Below are 21864 nucleotides of genomic sequence, written 5' to 3' on the forward strand. Positions count from 1 at the left end.
AAAAATACAAGTGCACGTAGTGCAACACACACACACACACACACCCGCACACACACCGCGAGATGGGCATTTATTCTGTGTATGAGCATCCAAGCTGCTTAGTAAAGGTTAATAATTTGTATACTCTCCTGATCTGAAAATCTGAACTTTGTTTTACCCTGTTCACACATGGGCTCTACATGTAGTTTGATATCTTTGCTGATTGTACACTGTGTGTTGCAAACAATGTGCTGTCTTCGCTGAGACAAGGAAATACAGATAATTTGAACATTGATCAGCAGAATCATGTTGGGAATCACTCTTATTGCCCGTCACGTACCAGCTAGTGCCCATCAAAGTGTTGCCCAATTCTAGGCAGTTTTTACTCTGTGTTTGCTTTGTTTACAATCATGAATTGTTTAAAAAGTAGAAGAAAATAAAATAGGAAACTTGTATTAAAGATAATAAAAAGTTTTGGTACCTCAAAAGTGTCCTTGAATTTCCTTGTCTTAGTTTGTGTTTCAGGTTAAAGTACCTTTCATATAACTAACACTGTGAGACTTACTCGCCCCAAAGTGCTCTCATGTCTTAGTAATCATGCAATTAACTGCGACCAGTAGCCCCATACGCATAGCGACCAGCAGTCCCATACGCATAGCGTAATCGGGCTTCGCATTGTAGCATTCAGGATCATGACAGATTTAGTATCGCAGGGTAAATGTCAACTTAAAATCCCATAAATTCTTCAATTTGAAGACTTACCAATTAAGTTGAAGTATTGAAAACAGGCTTCGGGCAACGTTTGGTTCTGCCTATAGTCCCTTTCTGTTCGAATTGATGACTGAATGTGAGTCGGTCGACAGGACCTTAGGAGAGCTACATACAGTACACTGAATACTACAGCCAGTGCATGTGAACACATCACATGCACACAAATTTCAAATCCGTGAACGGATAAGATGTTTGTGTGCGCATGCGCTGGCCATGGTATCCAGTGTGTATACTAGTAGCTCTCCCAAGGTCCTCTCGACCGAGTCACATTCAGTCATCAATTCGAACAGAAAGGGGCTATTGGCAGAACCAAACGTTATTCGAAGCCTTTTTTCAATACTTCAACTTAATTGGTAAGTCTTCAAATCGAAGAAATTTTTGGATTTTAAGTTGACATTTACCCGCGATACTAATTCTGTCATGATCCTGAATGCTACAATGCGAAGCCCCATTACGCTATGCGTATGGGGATGCTGGTCGCAGTTAGCTATGCGTACAATGGGCTGCACGCTGCTGGTCGCAGTCAGTGGTTTCGTACAATATTTATCGACGCTGTACAGCGTTGGCTCTGGTACGAAACCATTATTGCATGATTACTAAGACATGAGAGCACTTTGGGGCGAGTAATTCTCACAGACAACGTACTTTAACCTGAAACACAAACCAAGACAAGGAAATTCAGGGAAGCCTTTGAGGTACCAAAACTTTTTATTATCTTTAAAAAGCAAAAACTCACAAGCTACCAGTGTACTGGTATTTGAATTCGACGATGTTTGCAGACCCATCTCGTTCAAACTTACCTGAGGGCAAATATTGTTATCGTGTGCCCAGAAATGTTGATAGGGCATTAAAACCAAAAATATGCTTGTTACAGGAACTGGGGTTATTTCACAAAGGAATAAAGAAGATCTCAAAGTTAAACTTGTAGTTGAATATGACATGCCAATTGTTTTCATGTTCAGTTTTCATGGTACCGGTACTGTACTTGATGTTTTCAGATTCCACTTCAAATTGTTATCAAAATTTATAGAAAAAAAAACCCTTTTTTATTTTGTATGTTAAATGGCTGTATGAAAAAGAGTCCAAGAGTATCATTTTCATCTGGAAGTTAGAATATCATTGGAGACACACACAGCGTAGCATCAGGCCTACAATGTATTATAAAGTTGACCTTAACTTGTACAATGAAGATCAACTTTGAATTCTTTGTTGTGGAATGTTTCTTGACAAGGGATGGTGCTTTGTCAGTCAAAGCACACTTAAACTTCCAGTGTGAACAAACTAGCTCAGTCAAAGCATTATATTAATGCCCAGTGTAAACAGACTGCCAGAGTCACCCCTGGAATGTAGTACATGGTACTGTACAATGTACATATCCATGTCGGCTGAGGAAATTCTCAGTAGGTAATCTCTACACAGAATAATGCCTTGTGTCTGCACAGCAGCCACACAGTGTCTACTGCACTAGGGTAGAGTGTATGTACAAGTTGTATGTGCATTTGCTGTACATAATTGTTTGTGTGTGTGTGTGTGTGTGTGTGTGTGTGCGCGCATTGTGCACCATGTGTATTGGAGCATTTCACATGTCTGTATGTCTGTGTGTCAGCCATGTGTAGCGTGCTGACTGTGGTCTTCCCATGAAGCCTGTGTGTGTGCTTTCAGAATTCATTCTTCGTGCATACAGTGCTACAAACGTACAATGAACGCAAGATTTGAGTGTTCCAACTTCTGTGTGTGCCAGTGATGATTCCAGTCATATAATTTCCTTCACATGAGCAGCTGGAGAGTATAGAGCCAACCCTTTTCATGCCCCGGGTTTTGAGTTTATACAAATAGAGCACAATACCACCACATGGTCCATTCTTGTTTTTTCTCCCGGATTTCTTTCCTGCTCTACGTTCTAGAAGCCCATGGAAGCCCACGTGGGTCCATATCACCATTTGTTTGATTGTCAAGTTGGCTGACTTGTCGAGGTGTGGGGAGTCATTGGATTTCAGTGTCAGTGTGCATTCATTCGTGTGAATTTATTGCTGTGAAATTTCCCTGCCTCCTGACTTCTCGCTGAAAGGTGGAAGCTACCAAGGTCACAGCCATACTCGAGGTTACACGAGCACAGAGGTGAAAGAGGGCGGCGTTTGCGCTTGAACTTGGACAAATTCACCACACTGGTACTTACTCAGCTCAGCTCATCTGACTTTGATAAGCCTCATGTTCACTGTTTGTACTCTGTAAATGTACATGTATGATGAGAGAAATGACATAAGTAAACCCCACACTAGTTTTGCCACTTTGTGCAACCAATGCAGTGGAATGTTGTGTTTTGTGCTGTCATTTGAGGTCGTGTTGTACAACCACTATGTGCTATGGAAACAAAGGAGCCTACAAATGTTGTACATGTAGAAGTCTTGAGTCCAAATTTCGTCAAATGTTGTATACAGTGTACTGTATGCAGTGAACTGCGTTATTCACCACATGCATGTACTGTACAAGTATGTGGATGCCCTTGTATGGTCTCAAGCTTCAACAATCAACATCGGTCAAAAAAAGAATTTTAAGAACTTTTTTTTTTTCAGGTTGTGTCCAGTGAGATTTCTAGGCATTATGGCAGATACATATGTACATACATGTATAGGGCCAATGCAGAGCTTTTGAAGATATTTTTGATAGCCAGAAGAAATTACATATTTTATCATTGCAGTGAAATGAGTGCTCAGCAGATCAGACAAACTTTATTATTACAGCCAGACAACACAGTAGCTGAGAGTTACTGTATGATCAATTGTATTCATCATACCTGTAGGCCTGGTACATGATGTATCTACAGTGTCATGTGTACTGTCAGTCGGCACAGTAAAAGAGTTATTGCGGCCATGTACAAATTTGGAACCGAGACTGCTTGCCTGATGCTTGTGTTTTCTGCATGTAAATGTACAGAGAGGCATTCTCTGGACATTGTAGATAATTGTATCTGGGGATGTGATGAAATATGCTGAGGATTTTCTGTCACTACATACAGCTTATATACAACGTATAGAAGACTGTTTAAGTCGTTCCTGACTTGTAAACTCATGGTAAACACAAAAGGTCATGCGTGTTTGTGTCTTTTAATAGTGCATTCAGAGCACAGCTGAAATACTACATTCAAGCAACGTCATGTTCATGTGACTGCAAATGGTTGTTTCAAGGTCTCCTTACATGCACAGTGTGTGTACATCTACAGTAGGATGCAGTTGTCAGATTCCATCCCAGTCTTTCCAGTCTCGCTTTGATTTCACCAATTTCAGGCAGGAAGTCTTTCCATGTACATGTACTTGGACCCCGTTTACAGTGCAGGGCTGGGCCGAGCCCGGCCTCAATTGCAGTACTCGGCCCCGCAATTTTGTCTGTTTACAATGGAGGGCTCGGCCCGGGCTTTTAATTCAAACCTTTCAATATTTTGTCATAGTGGCGCTCTGCTTGTAAACAAACGACTATTATTGGGAGCACGCCGGTCGCAATTTGGTACCGCATTTGGCCCAGTTTGCATACAGTGAGGAAAGGCCGGGATCGGCCGCGGCCGAGACTACCTCCAGAGCTTGGCCAAGTGCGTGGCCGATTTTGGTACCGCATTTGACCTTTTGCGCGTTTACAGTGAAATGAAGGCCTGGCTCGGCTGCGGCCAAGCCCGGCCTTTTCACTCACTGTAAACGGGGTCTAGGTCAACTCCCCTCTGAGAATTGTGCATAAAGTTTCATTCTTGAAATCTGGATGTCTAGTGTCAAGGACATTTGTGTCTATGTAGTTTGTATGTAACACTTTGTGTTTCTAGTTGTACACTTGTATAGTCAGAATACTAGTATGTGAACTTGTGTGCTTGGTGACACGCCCCCTTCCGATTCCCCCCCCCCCCCCCTTTCTCCACTGCCACTGCCAAGATTTCGACATGAAACTGGCAACCACTTTTCAACCAGTACATTGTACATTAACATTAATGTGTACATCATTAACAATCCTGTACAGTCTACATATGTACACCTGTTGTATGTATTAGTATTCTATCATTATTGGTAGTACAGTCCGACCTCAATTATACAGCCACCTCTTAATCCAGACTTCTCTATCATCTGGATGTGTACGCACATTGAAGAAAAAAAATGTTACGAGTTTTACATAAAAGTTTTCAATTTTCGTAAAAACATGTACTTTAGTCAACTAGGCCAGCGTAGGCCTACAATGTAGGCCTACATGTACATTACACCACTATTGTGGTTTATGCTACATGCTGTATACATCAACCTACAGCTACATGTGTACATGTGGTGTACCTACAAACTTGTACCACTGTAGCTACATATGTGTATGCATGTACCAATGGGTCAACAGCTACTGTTCATATTACAATGTATGTGTACACTAACATTGTTTCTCCCAGAATCCAGCCAAATTGCTAACAGATTTGAACATACAGTATACTGTTTCTGGATGGACTCCTGTCTCGACATGGCTGGCTGACAGAGGTCATACAGTAGTAGACTACTGTAAAATTGGATATTTTCGCGCGACTAATTTTTCGCGCTTGGCCAGGCAAGAAGACTTTCGCGTGTTTTTAATTCCGCAGAATCAGGGCTTCAGCTAACTGTAACATATGGCACGCAAAAATATTTGCATGCTTTTATTTTCGCGCTAGCTTCTGGTTGCGCGAAATGCGCGAAAATTTCAACACTGCAAAAATTTCCACTTTTACAGTTGGTAGTAATAGGTTGATGATGAAGGTGATGATAATCATCTTCATTCTAAGTATTTGTGGTTGTACAGTCAAATCTGTCTTAGTGGCCACCTGTCTATAGTGACCACCTTTCTATAGTGGCCACCTGCCATATATATACAACCTCTCAAAACAATCCCTCCAAGAGAAATATCATGTTAAAGAACCTGTCTGTAGTGGCCACCTGTGTATAATGGCCACTTTGTCGTGGCCCCTACAGACAGGTTTGACTGTACACCCACTGTACTAGTATCAATGTCGTCATCAGTACATGTACACTTGTATGTACACCAATATGCTCAAGCAGTGGCCATGAAATCTCCACATTTCTGTATGCTGATACAGAAGAGTGGGTGTACCGATCGATTTTGATTAAAAAACAAACAAACATACAAAGCATACTGATAAAGTGCACAGATTCAACACGTGCTGAATAAAGTTTGTAGTATGGGTACATGCCTCCACTTATGGTTGTACTATAGACAGTCGCAGTTTATTAGTAAACTGTTCCTTCTCTCGTGTCTCCAGCTTGGCATTAAACATTGATTAACCCCTCACATTTCCTGTGTGACTGCATTTACATGTTTTTAGAACATGTATATTGTCCATCTCATTTTTTTGTCAGCAAATAAAAGCTTGACCAACTTTGAAGTGTTTGTCTGAATTATTACAGCATACCAAAACAGGAAAGTCAAAAGAAAAACCCAGATTGAAATGAATAACTTGACAGATTTATCTTTGTCTGTAGCTGTTGTGTGCATGTCAGAGCCCCATGTTTCTCACAATTTTTTTTTTGACACAATTGTACAAGTATGTACAGGCGTGTAGACAAGAGCAATGTTACTGTTGCAGTGTATGCATAATCAAAATCTTTTGTTCTCTTTTTCTCTCAGTTTATATGCCTATCTTCTCTTCCTTTATTTTTTCACCCTCTCTTTTATTCTAGACATTGTACAATCATATATGTCACTCTGTATATCACTGCCTTGTTTTGAGGGAAAAAACAAGCAAACAAAGTATGTTCTGCTTTCATTGTCACATTGCCAATCCCTATACCATCCCTACCACTCTGTTGACTCTTTTCTTCTCTGCCCCACCCCAGGGAAGAGGAAGGAGGCGTTCCTAAGGAGGACAAGTCATCCGCGTCTGGAGAGATGGGCAAAGGGGAGGGGAGGACTGCAGCTACCAGCAATACCACGGAAACTGAAGATGGAGAGATCAAGGAGGAGGGAGAGGGCACGGAGGAAGTGGCCGTAGAGGGCGCTGCGAAGGAGGAGAGGGACGCAAAGGAGGAGAAGACAGAAGACCAAGTTCCCAAGGTAATGTGAGATGGGTGCAGAATTTTTACCTCTTTCATGAGAATGAATGAAGGCACTTTGGCTCTCAGAAGTATAGACAAGGTTCCACGAATGTCAAATGACATGTTGTGTGAGGGACAAAAGCAAATCACATGTGTATTGAGCGCATAGCTCTGGCGCAGGGTACACGTACAGCAATTGTTGTAACTGCCTGCCTATCATGGGGCTTGGGATGTAACCCTTAAATACGCACTTGCCTTCTTGTATGCCCCCCACCATATGCAGTTTTTACTCCTCAGCATGGCTTGATGATGTTATCGGAACCTCGTCTATACCCTGACAGAATCCATCAAAGTATGACAATTTTTCAACTAAAACTCACAGATTGGTTTTGGCTGATTCTAGAGCAGTGTCAGTGGAGCATGAAATTGGGAAAAAATGGTTTTCCAAATAATAGTGACAAACACAAGATTTACGTGTAGTAGAAATGGCGCATTTTTATGTGTATATCACAAATATTCCGCATGTTTGAATGAATGCAATTTCCTCTTAAAGCATGAATATTTCAATATTGAGAGCATATTCACCATTTTGTAGATACCTGTAGAAGTTTGGCTCTACAACGTCAAATCAGATTATCAAAGTCTGTTTGGGATGACAACAGGGCACACCTTTCGTAATGGAATTGATGCAAAATTCGTTTGAAGTACAGAATCGTTTTGAATGACATGGAAATATTTACCAATATGCACGCTGTCTCTGTAATACAATTGTAGTAAAAAACGTGCTTGGCAGTCGCATTTAGCATTGAAAACACTTGATGAACGCCTTGAGCAAAGGTGTCTCTCAGCAATAACTGCTTTGGTTAGAGATTCAATTCCATCAGTTTCTTAACTGCTGTGTATGCCTAACTATTACCTAGCCCCCCAAGCGTAGCATCCTCCGACCTGTGTTTTGGAGCTGTCAGCCGGGCTAGGCCCCCCAGGGTCCTGTCTTGGAAAAGTGCCCTGATCTTTTGATGCTGCTTGTTTCCCCAAAGTCGTGTGACCTGACCTAGAGATTCCCCTAGGATGCAAATCTTGATCCCCCAGCGGAGGAGCTGAGATGCTGGGATGGTGTTACCGAGAACGAGATTTACCGCATGCCGCATTGAAAGCTTATCAGTCTGACAGTGGCATCGGCATGTAGATTTGTCCGCTGAGCTACTATGACTTCGCTTGTACACATGTGATAATTTGAGAAAGGATCAATCCGAAGCAATCTGAAGTGATTTGTGCTACAAGAACTTCGCAGTCTCGAGATTTCAGGATGTCTGACCTGAACATGTGTTCTGTGCTCGGTGATGGTTCAGCGACTACCACATTATCCAGTAAATGGATGATTGTATGCTCATGTGGCTACAACACGTCTTCATCATGAGAACTCAGTGGATAAACAATTCACCAGAGGAGTTTGCCATTCCAGTAATACCGTCATGTCAAATGAACAAAAATTTCCGTTCTCATCCAGTTTTTGCCTCAAATGTTTTCATGTTCCAGACCTCTGGGTTCTCAATTTCTACCTTAAGCAAAAACCCATCAGAACTGACCCCTCGTATGTGTACGACCTTGTGTCTCCACGGACATTGTGCCATGTCTTAGTGAATCAGTTGGTCAACCGTTTGAGCTCGCATAGTAAAACTGAACACTTGACTTGAGGTACATACGTGCATGAGATGAAGTCAAGCAGTTTCGATCATTTCATTCAGCTTGAAACCCCCAGCAGTACAGTGGCAACTGCAAGCGCTCGTCTTCATGAAAACATGCTTCAGTGAGAAAGGAATAGACACTAATCGCGTGCGTGACTGGATATTGTATGCTGAAAGGACAAAAAGCTGTGTTAAAAAGGGGTCTCCTGCAAGAGATCAAGTGAATACACTCAGTTATCAATTGCTTCATTCTCTGGCATGTACAATGTGGACTGGCTGTATCAAGAAAATTAATGGCAAGCATCGCCCTCTATTGTTATCACAGAATCCTTCAGCAGACTCAACACTGGAACAGTTGCATCCATCAGTTTCCCTGACTCTTCCTCGCCAACTGTTTTTGTATCGCACTGGACCGCCAAAGTGCATCATTTCACACGTGTGATTTTAGGTAGACTGGTGACACTTGAGCTTGGATTTCTTTTTGCCTGCCGGATCAAACCGTTTATTGTCATGTCACAAATAACAGTCGCAGATGGAGTAAAACGAAAAACTGTCTCCGAGTAAACCCTGTTCTGTAGATGAGGCCCTTCTGCACCCCCAGAACTTGTCGTTCTTCTTGGGAGACAGTACTACACAAGTTACAAAAGTTGCATAAGTCATCAATGTTCTACACTGTAGCATGTCGCGTGTTCAGCAGCTAGGATTTTAGAGGAACTTGAGTTCGCAGCTTGCACTTTTTGTGTGTCGGACTTGAATACACAGCATTGGTTGCAGTGCAGCAGTCAACATGTTCCCTCCTCTTGTCGCGTTCTCATTGTCCTGTGCTCTCCAAACCTCGTAGATGCTGGTTACATGATGGGATCTCTTTCGAAACTGCACCTGTAAAACTGCCCCATTCATCACTGGAAGTAGTTCAGCATCTACAGCTGAAATGGAGCATCGCTCAGTAAACAACATAATCCAAATTCTTCGTGACTGTTCCGGTAGTCCCCCTCATCGGCTGTAGTACTTTTCAGCTTTCTTTTCTTATTTTTTAACAAGACAATCCATCGAACTTGCCCTTGGCAAAATGCCTTCTCCAAAATTCCGCATCAGCTCCAAAACAGGTCGCAGCCAGTTGGGAGAAACACCAAACCAAATGTAGATTTGCATCTTCTGAGGGACGGAGGTGGACTTGGTAATACTAACGATGACTGAGCCAGGACCCTGCTGCCAGCAGTTTCTGACTATTATCCTCTGTTATGTGCCTTTTTTTAAGATTGTTGTTATTGTACTGTCTCTTCTCTGTTTTTGTTCATGTCATACAATGTATTTCTCCTCCATTTCCAACTCTGACCAAAAGTCCTGCTTCATATTTCATTAAGATCAGATACAATGAAAGTTTAGTTTTAGGGGCGCCTGCCTTATTTGATCCTGTTAATAATGTTGGTCATCCTATCCATAAAACTGCAAAGTGGAAGATATGCAAATGATAGAAAACCCCCAAACTCAATTCAAATCAGAAATTTGAGCTACTGATTTCTTACAGCAGAATTTAAAACACTATTATTTCAGCTTATGAAAAAGGGGGGGGGGGGGTGAATGTCCTGGAACTCCATATGAAATACCTAGATTATATCATTCCTCTGACCGCATGCTTTACCAATTTACAGCATGATGCTGATCAAATCGATTTTGCAGTTTGATTATTTTGAAGAACAGCAAAGACTTCGTTTGCATTCATGATCAAGTTCATTTCTTAAGCATACTGATTTAATCATTGTACAGTGCATTGTACTACATTGGGTATGTGCATTCAAAGCGAAATGTTAGAACTGTTACTATGAACATTTTGGCACTTGCACAGGTCAATTTGATAGTTCCAAACAAAGTATACAAATTGTAGCTGCTGGAGTTCCATTTCCATAATTCTCCTGCAACTTTTTGCCAGTATTTACCTGTGGATTTTAAGTACCTGTACATGTATAGGTATGCATCATGCACTTTTATTAATGAGCAAAGATGCTCATCGACCAATGAAGTTCATTGAGGAAATTGATTGCATTTAATGTTTTGACACTCATGGTAACAAAAAGAGAGAGAGAAAAAAACAAACAAGCAAAAACTTCTTTTCCTCCAGTTCTGACCTCCTGTAGAATAGAATATGCCTACCCTCTGTAGAAGAAAACTGTTCCTGTCACATAGCTGTCTCCATGCTCTTTCGTCTACCATGCATTGTTGTCTGTTTTTTCTCTTTTTGTATGTGTGTGTTCTGTTTTATTTTTTTTTTCAGCTGCTGTTGGTCCAGACTTACTACAGCATTGCTAGCTGAGATATGCCACCATTTTCTTTTAACTCTGTTTATTTACTCTTGTGTATGTATATACATTTTTTTCTTGTCACATTGAAGGTGGAACAAAGATCTCGGGTGAGGCCAATCATCACCTCATCAGCTCCTGTGAAAACCAAGAGGGATTCCTTCACATGTAAGATAAAGGGGCAGAGGTCAACCCATCAAATGTACCATTTTACCAATGTCGGATGTTTCTTTCACTTTTTTTTTTTTTTATTGGCACATATTTCCAAACCGTAGCACTACTTTATCATTCTGTATTAAGTGTTGTAGTCATACAAATTGTTTAGGAACTATGTAGTGGATTGAAATTTGTGTGCATTTGTAACAGCGTGGAAGGAGCATAATGAATACATTGTAGATTGCAAATATGACAAGTATATCTGAACTGCAATTGCATGTTGCCCAAATATATGATTTTGACAGCTGGTGCTCTTGATTTTTTTTTTTCAAAGCTCTAGACGAGATTGCCACTCATCCCAAATGTGGGGACTGTACATTGTAAACTTTATAAAGTGACAAGCTGTGTGTTATAGACGAGATGTTAAAATTAAGAGAACGGACTAGTGACAGAACCTTATTTGTGAAAAGTTGATAATGCCCTTACCTGTGATTAGTGAATAAATGATCAAAATGGCCCAAGTTTTGCCGACGAAGTTGCACAAACCCCTGGGAATGTGAAGTTCAGTTATGTGCACCAATGAATCAAGCTAATGACCTATCCAACCTCCAGCCAAGGACAAAGCGGGCGACAAGGATCAAGGACAGGAAGGGAGCAGCGATGTGAAGGCCACCTCACCAGCCCAGGCCAGTGCCCCTCCCGTCAAGAAGAGGCGATGGGGTACCACCAAGAAGACGTCGGATGACCTCGGAAAGAACACCAATGTCAACATCAGTACTCAGCTTCTCAAGGTAAATGGGGTAGCAGAGGTTTGTTTTGTTGTTGTTGTTCTTGTTGTTGTGTTTTTGTTCGGCTTCTTCACTTAAAGTTTCCTCATTTTCACCGAGATTCATTGCGGCAGCAGCGTACCAAGTTACATAGATTGAAACACTCATCTCCAAGCTCGTAGTCTTTAGAGATGAAGCGAAGTGTTTGGTATGTGGATTGAGCAACAGTGGAACAGGAACATGAAAGGAAGATGAGAAAAACAACCATAGATTGCAGCCTTGTAGCCAAATGGATGTATAATATTGTTATTGGGTTCTTTTCCAACACAAAGGATACTAAAGATTTGATATGTTAGACAAAAGTAGATCAACAAATTTGTTGGCATAACAAATGAAATTCAGTTATTCTGCTTTATTCTTTTTATGGCATTGTATAACAATAACTAAGTCAAGGCTTCACACGAAAACTTATGAATTGAAATTTTTGTGGCCCAAAAAAGAAATGTAGTGGCCCAAAATGAAAGGAAACAATAACACTCTTAATAGTTGCCCAATATTGGGATTTCAAAAGATACCTGGTACACTTTTTGGAAGTTTATTGGCCCGACATCAATTTTTAGCTCACCTGAGCCAAAGGCTCAAGTGAGCTACTGCGATCGTTCTTCGTCCGGCGTCCGTCATGCGTCGTCCGTCGTGCGTAAACTTTTTACATTTTCATCTTCTTCTTGAGAACCCCATGACCGATTTTCACCAAACTTGGCAGGTAGCACCCCTAGGGAGATAGGATCTCAATTTGTTCAAATGGGTACCATGCCCCACCTGGGGGGCCCCCAGAGGGGCCCAAACCCCCCAAAATTAAGGAATCTTCAAAAATCTTCTTCTCTAGAACCAGAAGTGATAGAGCTAAATTAATGCTATGAGTTAATACATTGATGACTGTGGTTTCAAGTTTGTTCATGGCGGAATCAGGGGGGGGGGGGGGGGGGGGGGCCCTTGGGACCTAGGGGAAGGGGGTGAGGAGGGGTTCTAATGGGGCCCAAATTGTACATTTTAATCTTTTTCTTGAAAATGCTGTAATGAATTTTCACCAAACTTGGCAGGTAGCATCCCTAGGGGGATAGAATCTCATCCCCATCATATGGGCACCATGCCCCACCTGGGGCCCCCAGGGGCCTAAATTGGGGCCTAAATTGTAAATTTCCATTTCTTTCTTAAAAACCCCATGATGAATTTTCACCATACTTGGCAGATAGCATCCCTAGAAGGATAGAATCTCAATTCCATCAAATGGGCACCATGCCCCACCTGGGGCCCCCTAGGGGTCCCAACCCACCCCCAGTAAGTAATCTTTAAAGATTTTCTCTAGAACCAAAAGTGATGGAGCTAAGTTAATACAATGAGTCAGTATATTGATGACTGTTGTTTCATGTTTGGTCATGGCAGAGTCAGGGGTGCCCCCCCCCCCCCCCCCCATATGGGACCCAAGGGAGTGGGGTGGAATTGGTCCAAATGGTGATGTAAATTGTACATGTTCATATTCGTTGAAAACCCCTTGATGAATATTCACCAAACTTGACAGGTAGCATGCCAGGGCACCATGCTCCCCTTTGGGGACCCACGGGGGCCTAATCCCCCTCCCCCCCCCCCCCCCCCCCCCCCGCAATATTAAGGAATATTTACAATTCTTCTCTAGAACCAGACTTGATATAGCAAAGTTACTTTGAGTTTGTACATTGATGACTGTGGTTCCAAGTTTGTTCATTGCAGGGGGTATGGGGGGGGGGGGGGGTCCAAACGCATCTCTGAAATTAAGGAATATTCAATAGTATTGTTCTCTAGAATCAAAAGTAATAGGGCTTTATGTCTTTCTTCTTTTCAAAACTGCATAGTCCAACATTCTATAAAGTACAGCGTACCTTGCAGGTATTTTACCAGTGTGATGGAATATGCAAATGGGCACCATGCCCCCAGCTCTCAAAGCTACTCCACCACAAGTTTCCAATGTTCTCAGGTAAGAGTCTGCCAGAATGCATGGAAGGTGAACTTGCGATACTCGGGTGAGCGCGAGACCCCCGGGTCTCTTGTTAGTGACCCCAGGCCACTGCTAATGTCAAACCTGCACTAAATTTCAGTACGAGTCCAGCAAAACCACACTTATTAACTTCTTGAATTTTGTATTCTCAGGGCATCATTCCAGATATCAAGGTTCCTCCTTCAGAAGTGCTTGCGCTGGAGCAAGAGGACGAGTTGATGGACGTGGAAGAAGCGGCCGGCGAGACGCAGAAAGGCCGGGAGGTGGAGAAGAAGATCGAGACAGAGCCGGCAGAGGAGGAGCCAGCGAGCAACGAGCCACCAAAGAGGAAATTCATCCGACAAACCATCACGGCGCCGGTGAGTGCAACATTGATTCTTACCAAAAATTTTGTTTCTGTTTTGTTAACTTCACATCGAGGTTTGATGTCTTTTTCTTCATCTTCTAGTATTCAGGACAGGGACACAGAAAGTTCACTGTCTGAAATTCATTGCATTTAACAACAAAAAAAAGTGCATATACCTGCATGTATATGATGATGATAATATGAAATAGAAATTCAGTATTCAGCTGTCCATGAATCAGAATGCAGAATTGAAGAAGTACTTTGAGATCTATGACAATTTTTTATCATGCAAATAGCTCAAATCATTTATTCAAGTGGAAGCTGACTGATGGGAGGAAATCTTCTTACATCTGGATTTCAGCATTTTTTTATGCCTCCGCAACGAAGTGGCTGGAAGCATTATGTTTTCGGGTCGTCCGTCCTTCCGTCCGTCCGTCCGTCCGTCCGTACGTACGTACGTCCCGTTTTGTTTTTGTCGATATCTCAAGAACCGTGAGGTGGCTTTACATCAAACTTGGTATGAGGGTATATCCTTGGGGGATGATACTTTGTGTGGATTTTAGGGTCACAGGGTCAAAGGTCAAAGGTCACAGGTTATTTTGTGAAAAAAATTTGAAATTTCATGTTTTTCTCCATATCTCGCAAATGGTTCATGGTATCTTCATGGAACTTAGTATATATGCTTTTACCGATAGGCAGTGATTATCTAGGGAAGTTGGAGGTCATGGGTCAAAGGTCAGGGGGTCAAAGGTCAAGGTCAACTCCTCAAAATATCACTACTTTCCTTAAAATGCAATATGCCTGAAGTTGTTTTTTTTTTAACTTGATGTATGGCGTGTATTACCCAATATATATTTTTGGGGAAGTTTCTTGCCCAAAGGTCAAAAGGTAAAAGGTCAAGTAAAAGTGCTAAATTGCACTTTTTCCTCCATATCTCGAAAGTAACTCAAGGTATCATCATGAAACTTACATATTTATGCATGTTCAACCTAACAGTGATTCTCTTTGGAACTGTGAGGTCAAAGGTCAAAGGCCAGGTTTAGATAATGCTATTTTCCCATTTGATACTGAAATTATACTTTTTCTCAATACCTTGAAAATTACTCAATGCATAAACTTAGAAAAGGGTCAAAAGTCAAGTAAAAATCATCAGTTCCCCAAATACCTGCACTCTGACATTTTAATCATTCATCCAATTGAACCTAGTTCTAGGAAAGTGAACATTCAGCACATTTGTGTCAAACCTGTCATTTTAATATTTTGCCAATTGTGTGAAACTGTCATCACACATTGTCAAGACATTGTACTATAGACCTATTAGGAGAACCATGCATTATGGCGGAGGCATATCAGTAGCCGTAGCGATATATCTAGTTTTTTCTGCTTGTCACCTCAATTCTTCTCTCTGTGATTAAAAGAGAAAACGACAAATCCACTATCACCTCAAATGTTTGACGTTGCAGGGAGCACCAGCCGACGAAGAGAGTGACATCGACTACGAGGATGACGAGATGGCAGTCCGGAAAGTGAAGCAGAAGGGGGAGGGGGAGGAGGAAGGGAGAGAGGAGGCAGAGGGAGAGGATGAGTCCAGCGATAGCAGCAGCAGCAGCAGCAGTGGCAGCGACAGCGATGAAGATGATGAGGACGGAAAGGAAGAGGGCAGCGGGGGCGAGGATGGACAGAAGAAGAAAAAGAAGAAGGCCAAGAAGGAAGCAGCAGTAGCCAAGGAGGCAGAGAAGGAGGGAAAGCCAGAGACCAAAGGTTTGGGAGGCACAAACTTCCATCATCCTTCCTCTGAATGGATCTGGAATGGGGGGGGGGGGGGGATCTTAAAGTCAATGAACCTTTTAAAACCCTGGTGTAATCTTGATTGCCTTATGTAGACCTGTTCGACTTGGTTGCTCTTTTGTATGCTAATGTCTATTTCAGCCATGACTGGGGACTTCAGTATGTCTAACAATAATTGATTTATGCACTGACATTGCAATGCACCTGACTCATAGCATGACCCATTGAATCATCTTTTCTTCTTATTTTGGAAACACCCCCCCCCCCCCCCTTCCATTTGTGGTCGACATAAGTCACAGTGTTTTAAGACCGAATAGGTCTATAGCTTTTTGGTTTTCTCTCATTTTCTTTTTCTTCGGTGCAGTGCAGTACACCAACAAGAAACCTGTAATCCATTATTAAGTAATGTGCTAAATTCCTCATGTTGATTGCCATATTGCTGTGATATCTAGTTTGTCAGACATGGGCCAATAAAACTGGAAAAGCTGCATTTATCTGTAAACTTGGATGACATGACATGCCAACTCCCTGGTTTTCTGCAATCCCAACATACAGGGATTAACACCTTAGTTTCAAAGCTTAAGTGATGCATAACCATCACAAACCCTTTCAGGCAAAACAAAAAGGCAGTTTGTGTAGACTTGTACATTGATTGTTCAGGTCCTAAATTATGGGACAGCTTATTATTAGAAAATATGAGTCTGCCATTTCTAAATGTCTCCACATTACATTTGAAGACAGTAGTTTGTTTATTGATATTTGAGCACTGTTTGTGAGCACAGTAGAATAAATTTGAATAGGAGTTCTTCTTGACAAATGTTTAATTATGTACATATTATGAATGCACATGTTTCAACTTATTTGAATGATTACTTGTTATTAAGATACCTTATGGTGAGTCATTTAAACACGTTGGGAACCAAAAATAAAAGACATGACATGCAATATTCCCAATATCAGTGTGAAACAATGGTATGCATTTAAATCCTCTTTAACCTTCAGTGGTCAAGATGCAGCGTTTGAAAACAGCAGTGCGCACCGTGATCGACGAACCCGTGCGCCAAACTCAACGAGAGCCGAGCCCCTCCAAGCGGCCCGAGAGTAAGATCGTCCATGTAATCAACCTAGTCCGGCCCTTCACGCTTGTCCAGCTGAAGGAACTGCTCGGCCGCTACGGGACACTGACCGAAGGCGGTTTTTGGATCAACAACATCAAGTCTCACTGCTATGCAACGGTAAGCAGTCGTCATCTGCAAACGCATGTACATCGTAATTCAGGCCCATGTAGTGTGTTCTAGATTGCTATGTGATGTTGTTGAAGAGATTAGCTTACTACATTGTAGGTGATTCATATGTATGGCTATACCCCTACCTGACCACCAAGTTGCCTGCTATTCGGTATACCTGTTTCCCACTGGATACATTTCAACATAAGTGAAAGCAAGCTTGCTTGTATTTGTTGCTGCAATGTTGGAAGAGCCTTGGGCATGGTGGTGTGCATGAAGTATAAATGTTTGGATGGTCTGGAAAGCGTGACTAGGCTTGTACATAATTGGTTTGATAACTGTGATCTTCAAATGGAGCCTTCTCTGCTGATCCCCTCCCCTCCCCTCACCTCCCCTCCCCTCCCCTACCCCCTTTTCACCCCAATGTATTTCAAGAATTGAACATACACAGGTATCAAAAAGTACTACTGCTGCACTTGATCAAAGGTTGCTCATAAAATTAATTTGAAGTAGGTGTTTAAAAGTGCCTACACCTTCCTGCTTGTTTTAACTGTGAGGTACAGATGCAGGCCATGAATATGACATGATACAGGCAGGTCTATATGTCTGTGCCCTGTCATCTTGCTCCAAGGTTACTTTTACAACTAACAGATGGGCAATTAATTTTAGTGCCTTTTTAAAATTTATTCATGAAGCTGCATGTAGCTTGTTCAATGGAGCAAAGGCTAGTTGTGCATTTTCATTTTGTTACGTGTATCTTCACCAGAACTTGTGTAAAGAACAGGAAAAGGGGGCTCAAAAATACCTTTGCTGTCTCTATCTCTTCGCTCTGATATTCCAGTCAACACCGTTGAATATCCAGTATTGCAGTTTATTCAAGTACATGATGCTAACTTTCTAGATACAAGTCAATAACAGACCCATTGAATAGCCAATATTGCAGTTTATTTAAGTACAGTATATGATGCTAACTGTCTAGATGTAAATTACTATGAGAGTTGCCAATTCTCTCTGATTCTAGAGGTGTCTCCGTGAGAAATGAAAAAGCTTTCCACATCCTGACAATGGAATATGGAAGCCTGTGTTAAACTGTTTTGCAAACCATTTAAAGGGCTCGTATAGTTTTGGTTGAGACCTAATTTCAGGTTTCTAACATTTTTTGGTGAGATAATGAGAAACCTCTTATGAAATTGAAAGAGCATGTAATTCTATGAGGAATTTAACGTTTATTTGATGAAAATTGGTTTTGAAATGGCTGAGATATCCAAAAAAGAGCGATTGTAGTAAAGTGTGGGACCCACACTTTACTACGATCGCTTTCTTTTACTTTGTTTTTGGATGTTTCAGTCATTCCAAACCCGATTTTCATCAAATAAACTTTGAATTCCTCTTAAAATGGTATGCTCTGTACTATATCATAAGTGTTTTCTTTGTATCTCGCAAAAAGTTAAAAGCCCAATTCTCATCTCCACCAATACTGTACCATCCCTTTAAGGGGCATTGAAACTGCTTGTGTGTGTGTGTGTGTGTGTGTGTGTGTGTGTGTGTGTGTGTGTTTGTGTAATGAATTTTAGTACTTCTAGAATTCTTTAAGTATTCCCAAGCATACAGTCATTCTGTTAGCAGTGGTAGCTATCAATGTGGTCACCCATGCTACAGAGTGGAGTGGCTGATCATGTAGCGCTTTTCATGTTTTGTTATATATATATTGTTTTTTTACCATACCAAACAGTACGAGACCACAGAGGGTGCAGTCGCCTGCCGTGCATCCCTTCATGGTACAACATGGCCCAGCAGCAACCCAAAGACACTCCGCATTGAGTTTGCGGACCAGAATGAGGTAAGAGCTTAGCCAGCAATGTCAATGTTATTTAGAAAGAGAAAAGAGTTGTTTGCGGATGCTCAAAAATGTTTGACTGTAATATGTTTGCCATTTTTTATCAGAATTTTGCTTTGTATGCCACATATATCACACATGGTTGAATATGTGTTCAAGAACCACAGTGATGGAGTGAGAAATAACAATTCTTCCTTTGAAAGGAAAAGTTGCTAATTTTCTACATTGGGGATGATATGCAAGACATATGTGTTGGGGGGGCAATACTTTGCTAGTTGTCAAAGTCAGTAATATCAGTTGACTCACAAAATTCGCAAAAATGAGAACACCATGTATGTTTTGTATATGCATTCATCATAAGACAAATGATTTCAGAGGGGATAAAATGCCCAGGATAGCTGTAGATGAATCAGATGTAGATGTAAAAGATTAAAGGAAGCATTTAATACAGCATTATTTGCACATAAACAAATTTGAAACTGTTTACCTTTACTTTGTTGATGTAACCTGGAAGTTTGTATATTTTTGGCTAAATCTTGCCTCTTCAGCTCAACCGCCACATGGGCGTGGCAGTACAGAAGGAGGAAGCTCGGGCGGAGCCCTCACCAGAGCGCACCCCAGCTCCAGTGCGCGGTGATCGCATCTCTGCCCAGGACCGGGAGAGAGACGCCGAGCAGGAGCGGAGGACCCGGGAGCGGGAACGGGAGCGGGAGAGGGCCCGCAAGGAGCGGGAATGGGACCGCGGCAAGGAGCGCAGTCAGAGCCGGGAGAGGAGAAGACGGCAACGATCACAGGAGCGTAGAGAAAGACATGAGGGTGAGCGTCCATTCCGAATTTCTTCCTCTCTCGGCTGATTTCTATTTTACAGGTCTGAATAATAATAGAAGATGATAGTGTTAGCTGTGAGTGGCAAGTTGTAGCTGTGGACAATTCCTTTTCTTGGTGGCAGTTTCTTGTCGCAACTTTCTTGTGTGTATGGTTTTAATGACACTTGCTGATAGTTTTGATATCTTAGTATTGCCAAGTTTCTAGCTGCTAACACCCTCCTTTCTTTCTGGTCAGTTACAATCTTTTTCTTTTTCTTTTTTTTAACAATTTGTTACAATTTGTAGTTCATGTCAGAGTAATTTCCTGTATGTACTTCATGTCAGTGTAATTTCCTGAGAATACAAAGTAGTTACTATAGTTCTGATGTTACAAGGTTTTGACTGTTTTTACGACATGGAGCCTCTGCATTTAGTGAGCCTGCCTTTAGGCTCTGCAGATATTATGGGGACTCGTACTACGTTGAAGCGTGCTGATCCAAATCATTGTATATTGTTGAGGATTTCTTGTAGCTGTAGTTTGGCACGTTGTGACTGCTAAATGTACACTAAGATTTTAGTGTTTCACATACAGGTACACTATTTAAAGCAGACTACAATGTCTTTAGAGCAAAACCTTCAGTTAAGATTAGCTGCATTCATCATCTGGAAGGACTTCTTTGTAGTTCCATGTATTTAGATTTATGTTGGGCTAATAAATTATTGGCATTGAATGGCAAGGCAATTCTTAGCATTATTCTTCACAGCGTCATAGTGGCACACTTGTATTTGTGACCCCACAGAGGCCGATATTTCAAAATCTGGGGTAATAGCGATTTGCTAGAAACGCTGGTTTGACAATGATGGCCGGGCCCGTCTTGAAGAAACAGTGCTAATACTGAAGAGGCTACACTCGGAAATGAGGCCATATTACTATTATAAAACTTTGAAGTACCTTAAAGAGTAGTGACTATGTCTCTATAATTGAGGCTTTCTTTGCATATCTCTGCAGAGGCAAAGAAAGAAGTCGAGGAACCTCCTGCCAAGCTCCTGGATGATCTCTTCCGGAAGACAAAAGCCACACCCTGCATCTATTGGCTCCCACTGACTGAAGATATGGTGAGAACTTGAATCCTCTATTTGCTGGGCCCAGATTTATGCTCTCCATGTTTCTGGCAACTTTATTCATATACATCTAATGATATATGGCTTCTTCTTTGTGGTGTTTTTTTTTTTCCCCCTTTCTTTCTCTTTTTTTTTCTATTTTTTTTTTTGGAGGGGGGTTCTGCCAGCAACTAAATTGTAATGGGCATGACCAAAATCTGAAATGCTCAACACAACTCAGAATTCGTAAGAGCATTCATGTTATACTATTTCTGCTTCCTAAATTCATTGTACTGCGAGCAATGTACATTTGTACACTGCTACCTGCGAATGTTACAGGGTAATGCATGCATGTCTAGTAGTTGTATTTCTTTCCTTTTTTTCTTCAGATCATCAGGGTTAAGAGCTGTTTTACTGGCAGATGTACTATGTAATGTTCAATCGTATATCTCAGTGACTGCCACTAGCTAGAGAAAGAGTCATGGGGATTGGCTAGACTTGCAGGAGAACTTGCAAGAGATTACAGTGTAGATTGTTGCAATGGTGTCAGTGGCGTGAGAGCGCAAGTGCTTGGGCAGTCAATTGCAAAGGTGGTACATATATCCCATACTCTGTCTTCCTAAAGCTGTATCCAGAATTATTACAGTGTATATACAAGAAATTTAGTGAAAGAATTATGGTCAATCTTGCATAATTTGTGTACAGTTTATTTTTTTAATGTAAAAGGGTTAGAAGCTCATTTTTCTTTATAGAATCCACACCACACACTTTATTTATTTTGTGTGGGGGTTTCTCTTTGTCAATCGTGTGCAGATCGTTGAGAGAGAGAAGCAGCGGGCCCAGCGAGACCAGCGTCGGGAGGAGAGGGCCCAGCAACGCAAACTCCAAGAGGAGGAGGAGCGCCGTGAGATGCAGCGGGACCGGCGGGGGGAGAAGGAGCGGGAACGGGAGCGGCCACGGGGGGCCCGCTACCGGTCGCGCAGCCGAGACAGGCGCAGCCGAAGTCGCAGCAGGGGCAGGAGACGATGA

General features: G+C 41.8%; 1 protein-coding gene across 1 annotated transcript in view; it reads left to right on the forward strand.

The window, feature by feature from the left end:
• LOC139732486 (uncharacterized) overlaps positions 1-21864 on the forward strand; it is a 45297-nt gene extending 23433 nt beyond the window's left edge. The window contains exons 5-14 of the mRNA XM_071643349.1: positions 6597-6813; positions 10869-10944; positions 11545-11723; positions 13884-14090; positions 15541-15838; positions 16868-17100; positions 18824-18931; positions 19477-19744; positions 20744-20850; positions 21649-21864. Coding sequence (XP_071499450.1) covers positions 6597-6813; positions 10869-10944; positions 11545-11723; positions 13884-14090; positions 15541-15838; positions 16868-17100; positions 18824-18931; positions 19477-19744; positions 20744-20850; positions 21649-21864 — 1909 coding nt within the window. The remainder of the gene's footprint in view (positions 1-6596; positions 6814-10868; positions 10945-11544; positions 11724-13883; positions 14091-15540; positions 15839-16867; positions 17101-18823; positions 18932-19476; positions 19745-20743; positions 20851-21648) is intronic.

Source organism: Diadema antillarum, unplaced genomic scaffold (assembly GCF_040938485.1).
Source record: "Diadema antillarum isolate AM-2024a unplaced genomic scaffold, OU_Dant_1.0 seq00000425_RagTag, whole genome shotgun sequence".
NCBI classification, from domain to species: domain Eukaryota; kingdom Metazoa; phylum Echinodermata; class Echinoidea; order Diadematoida; family Diadematidae; genus Diadema; species Diadema antillarum.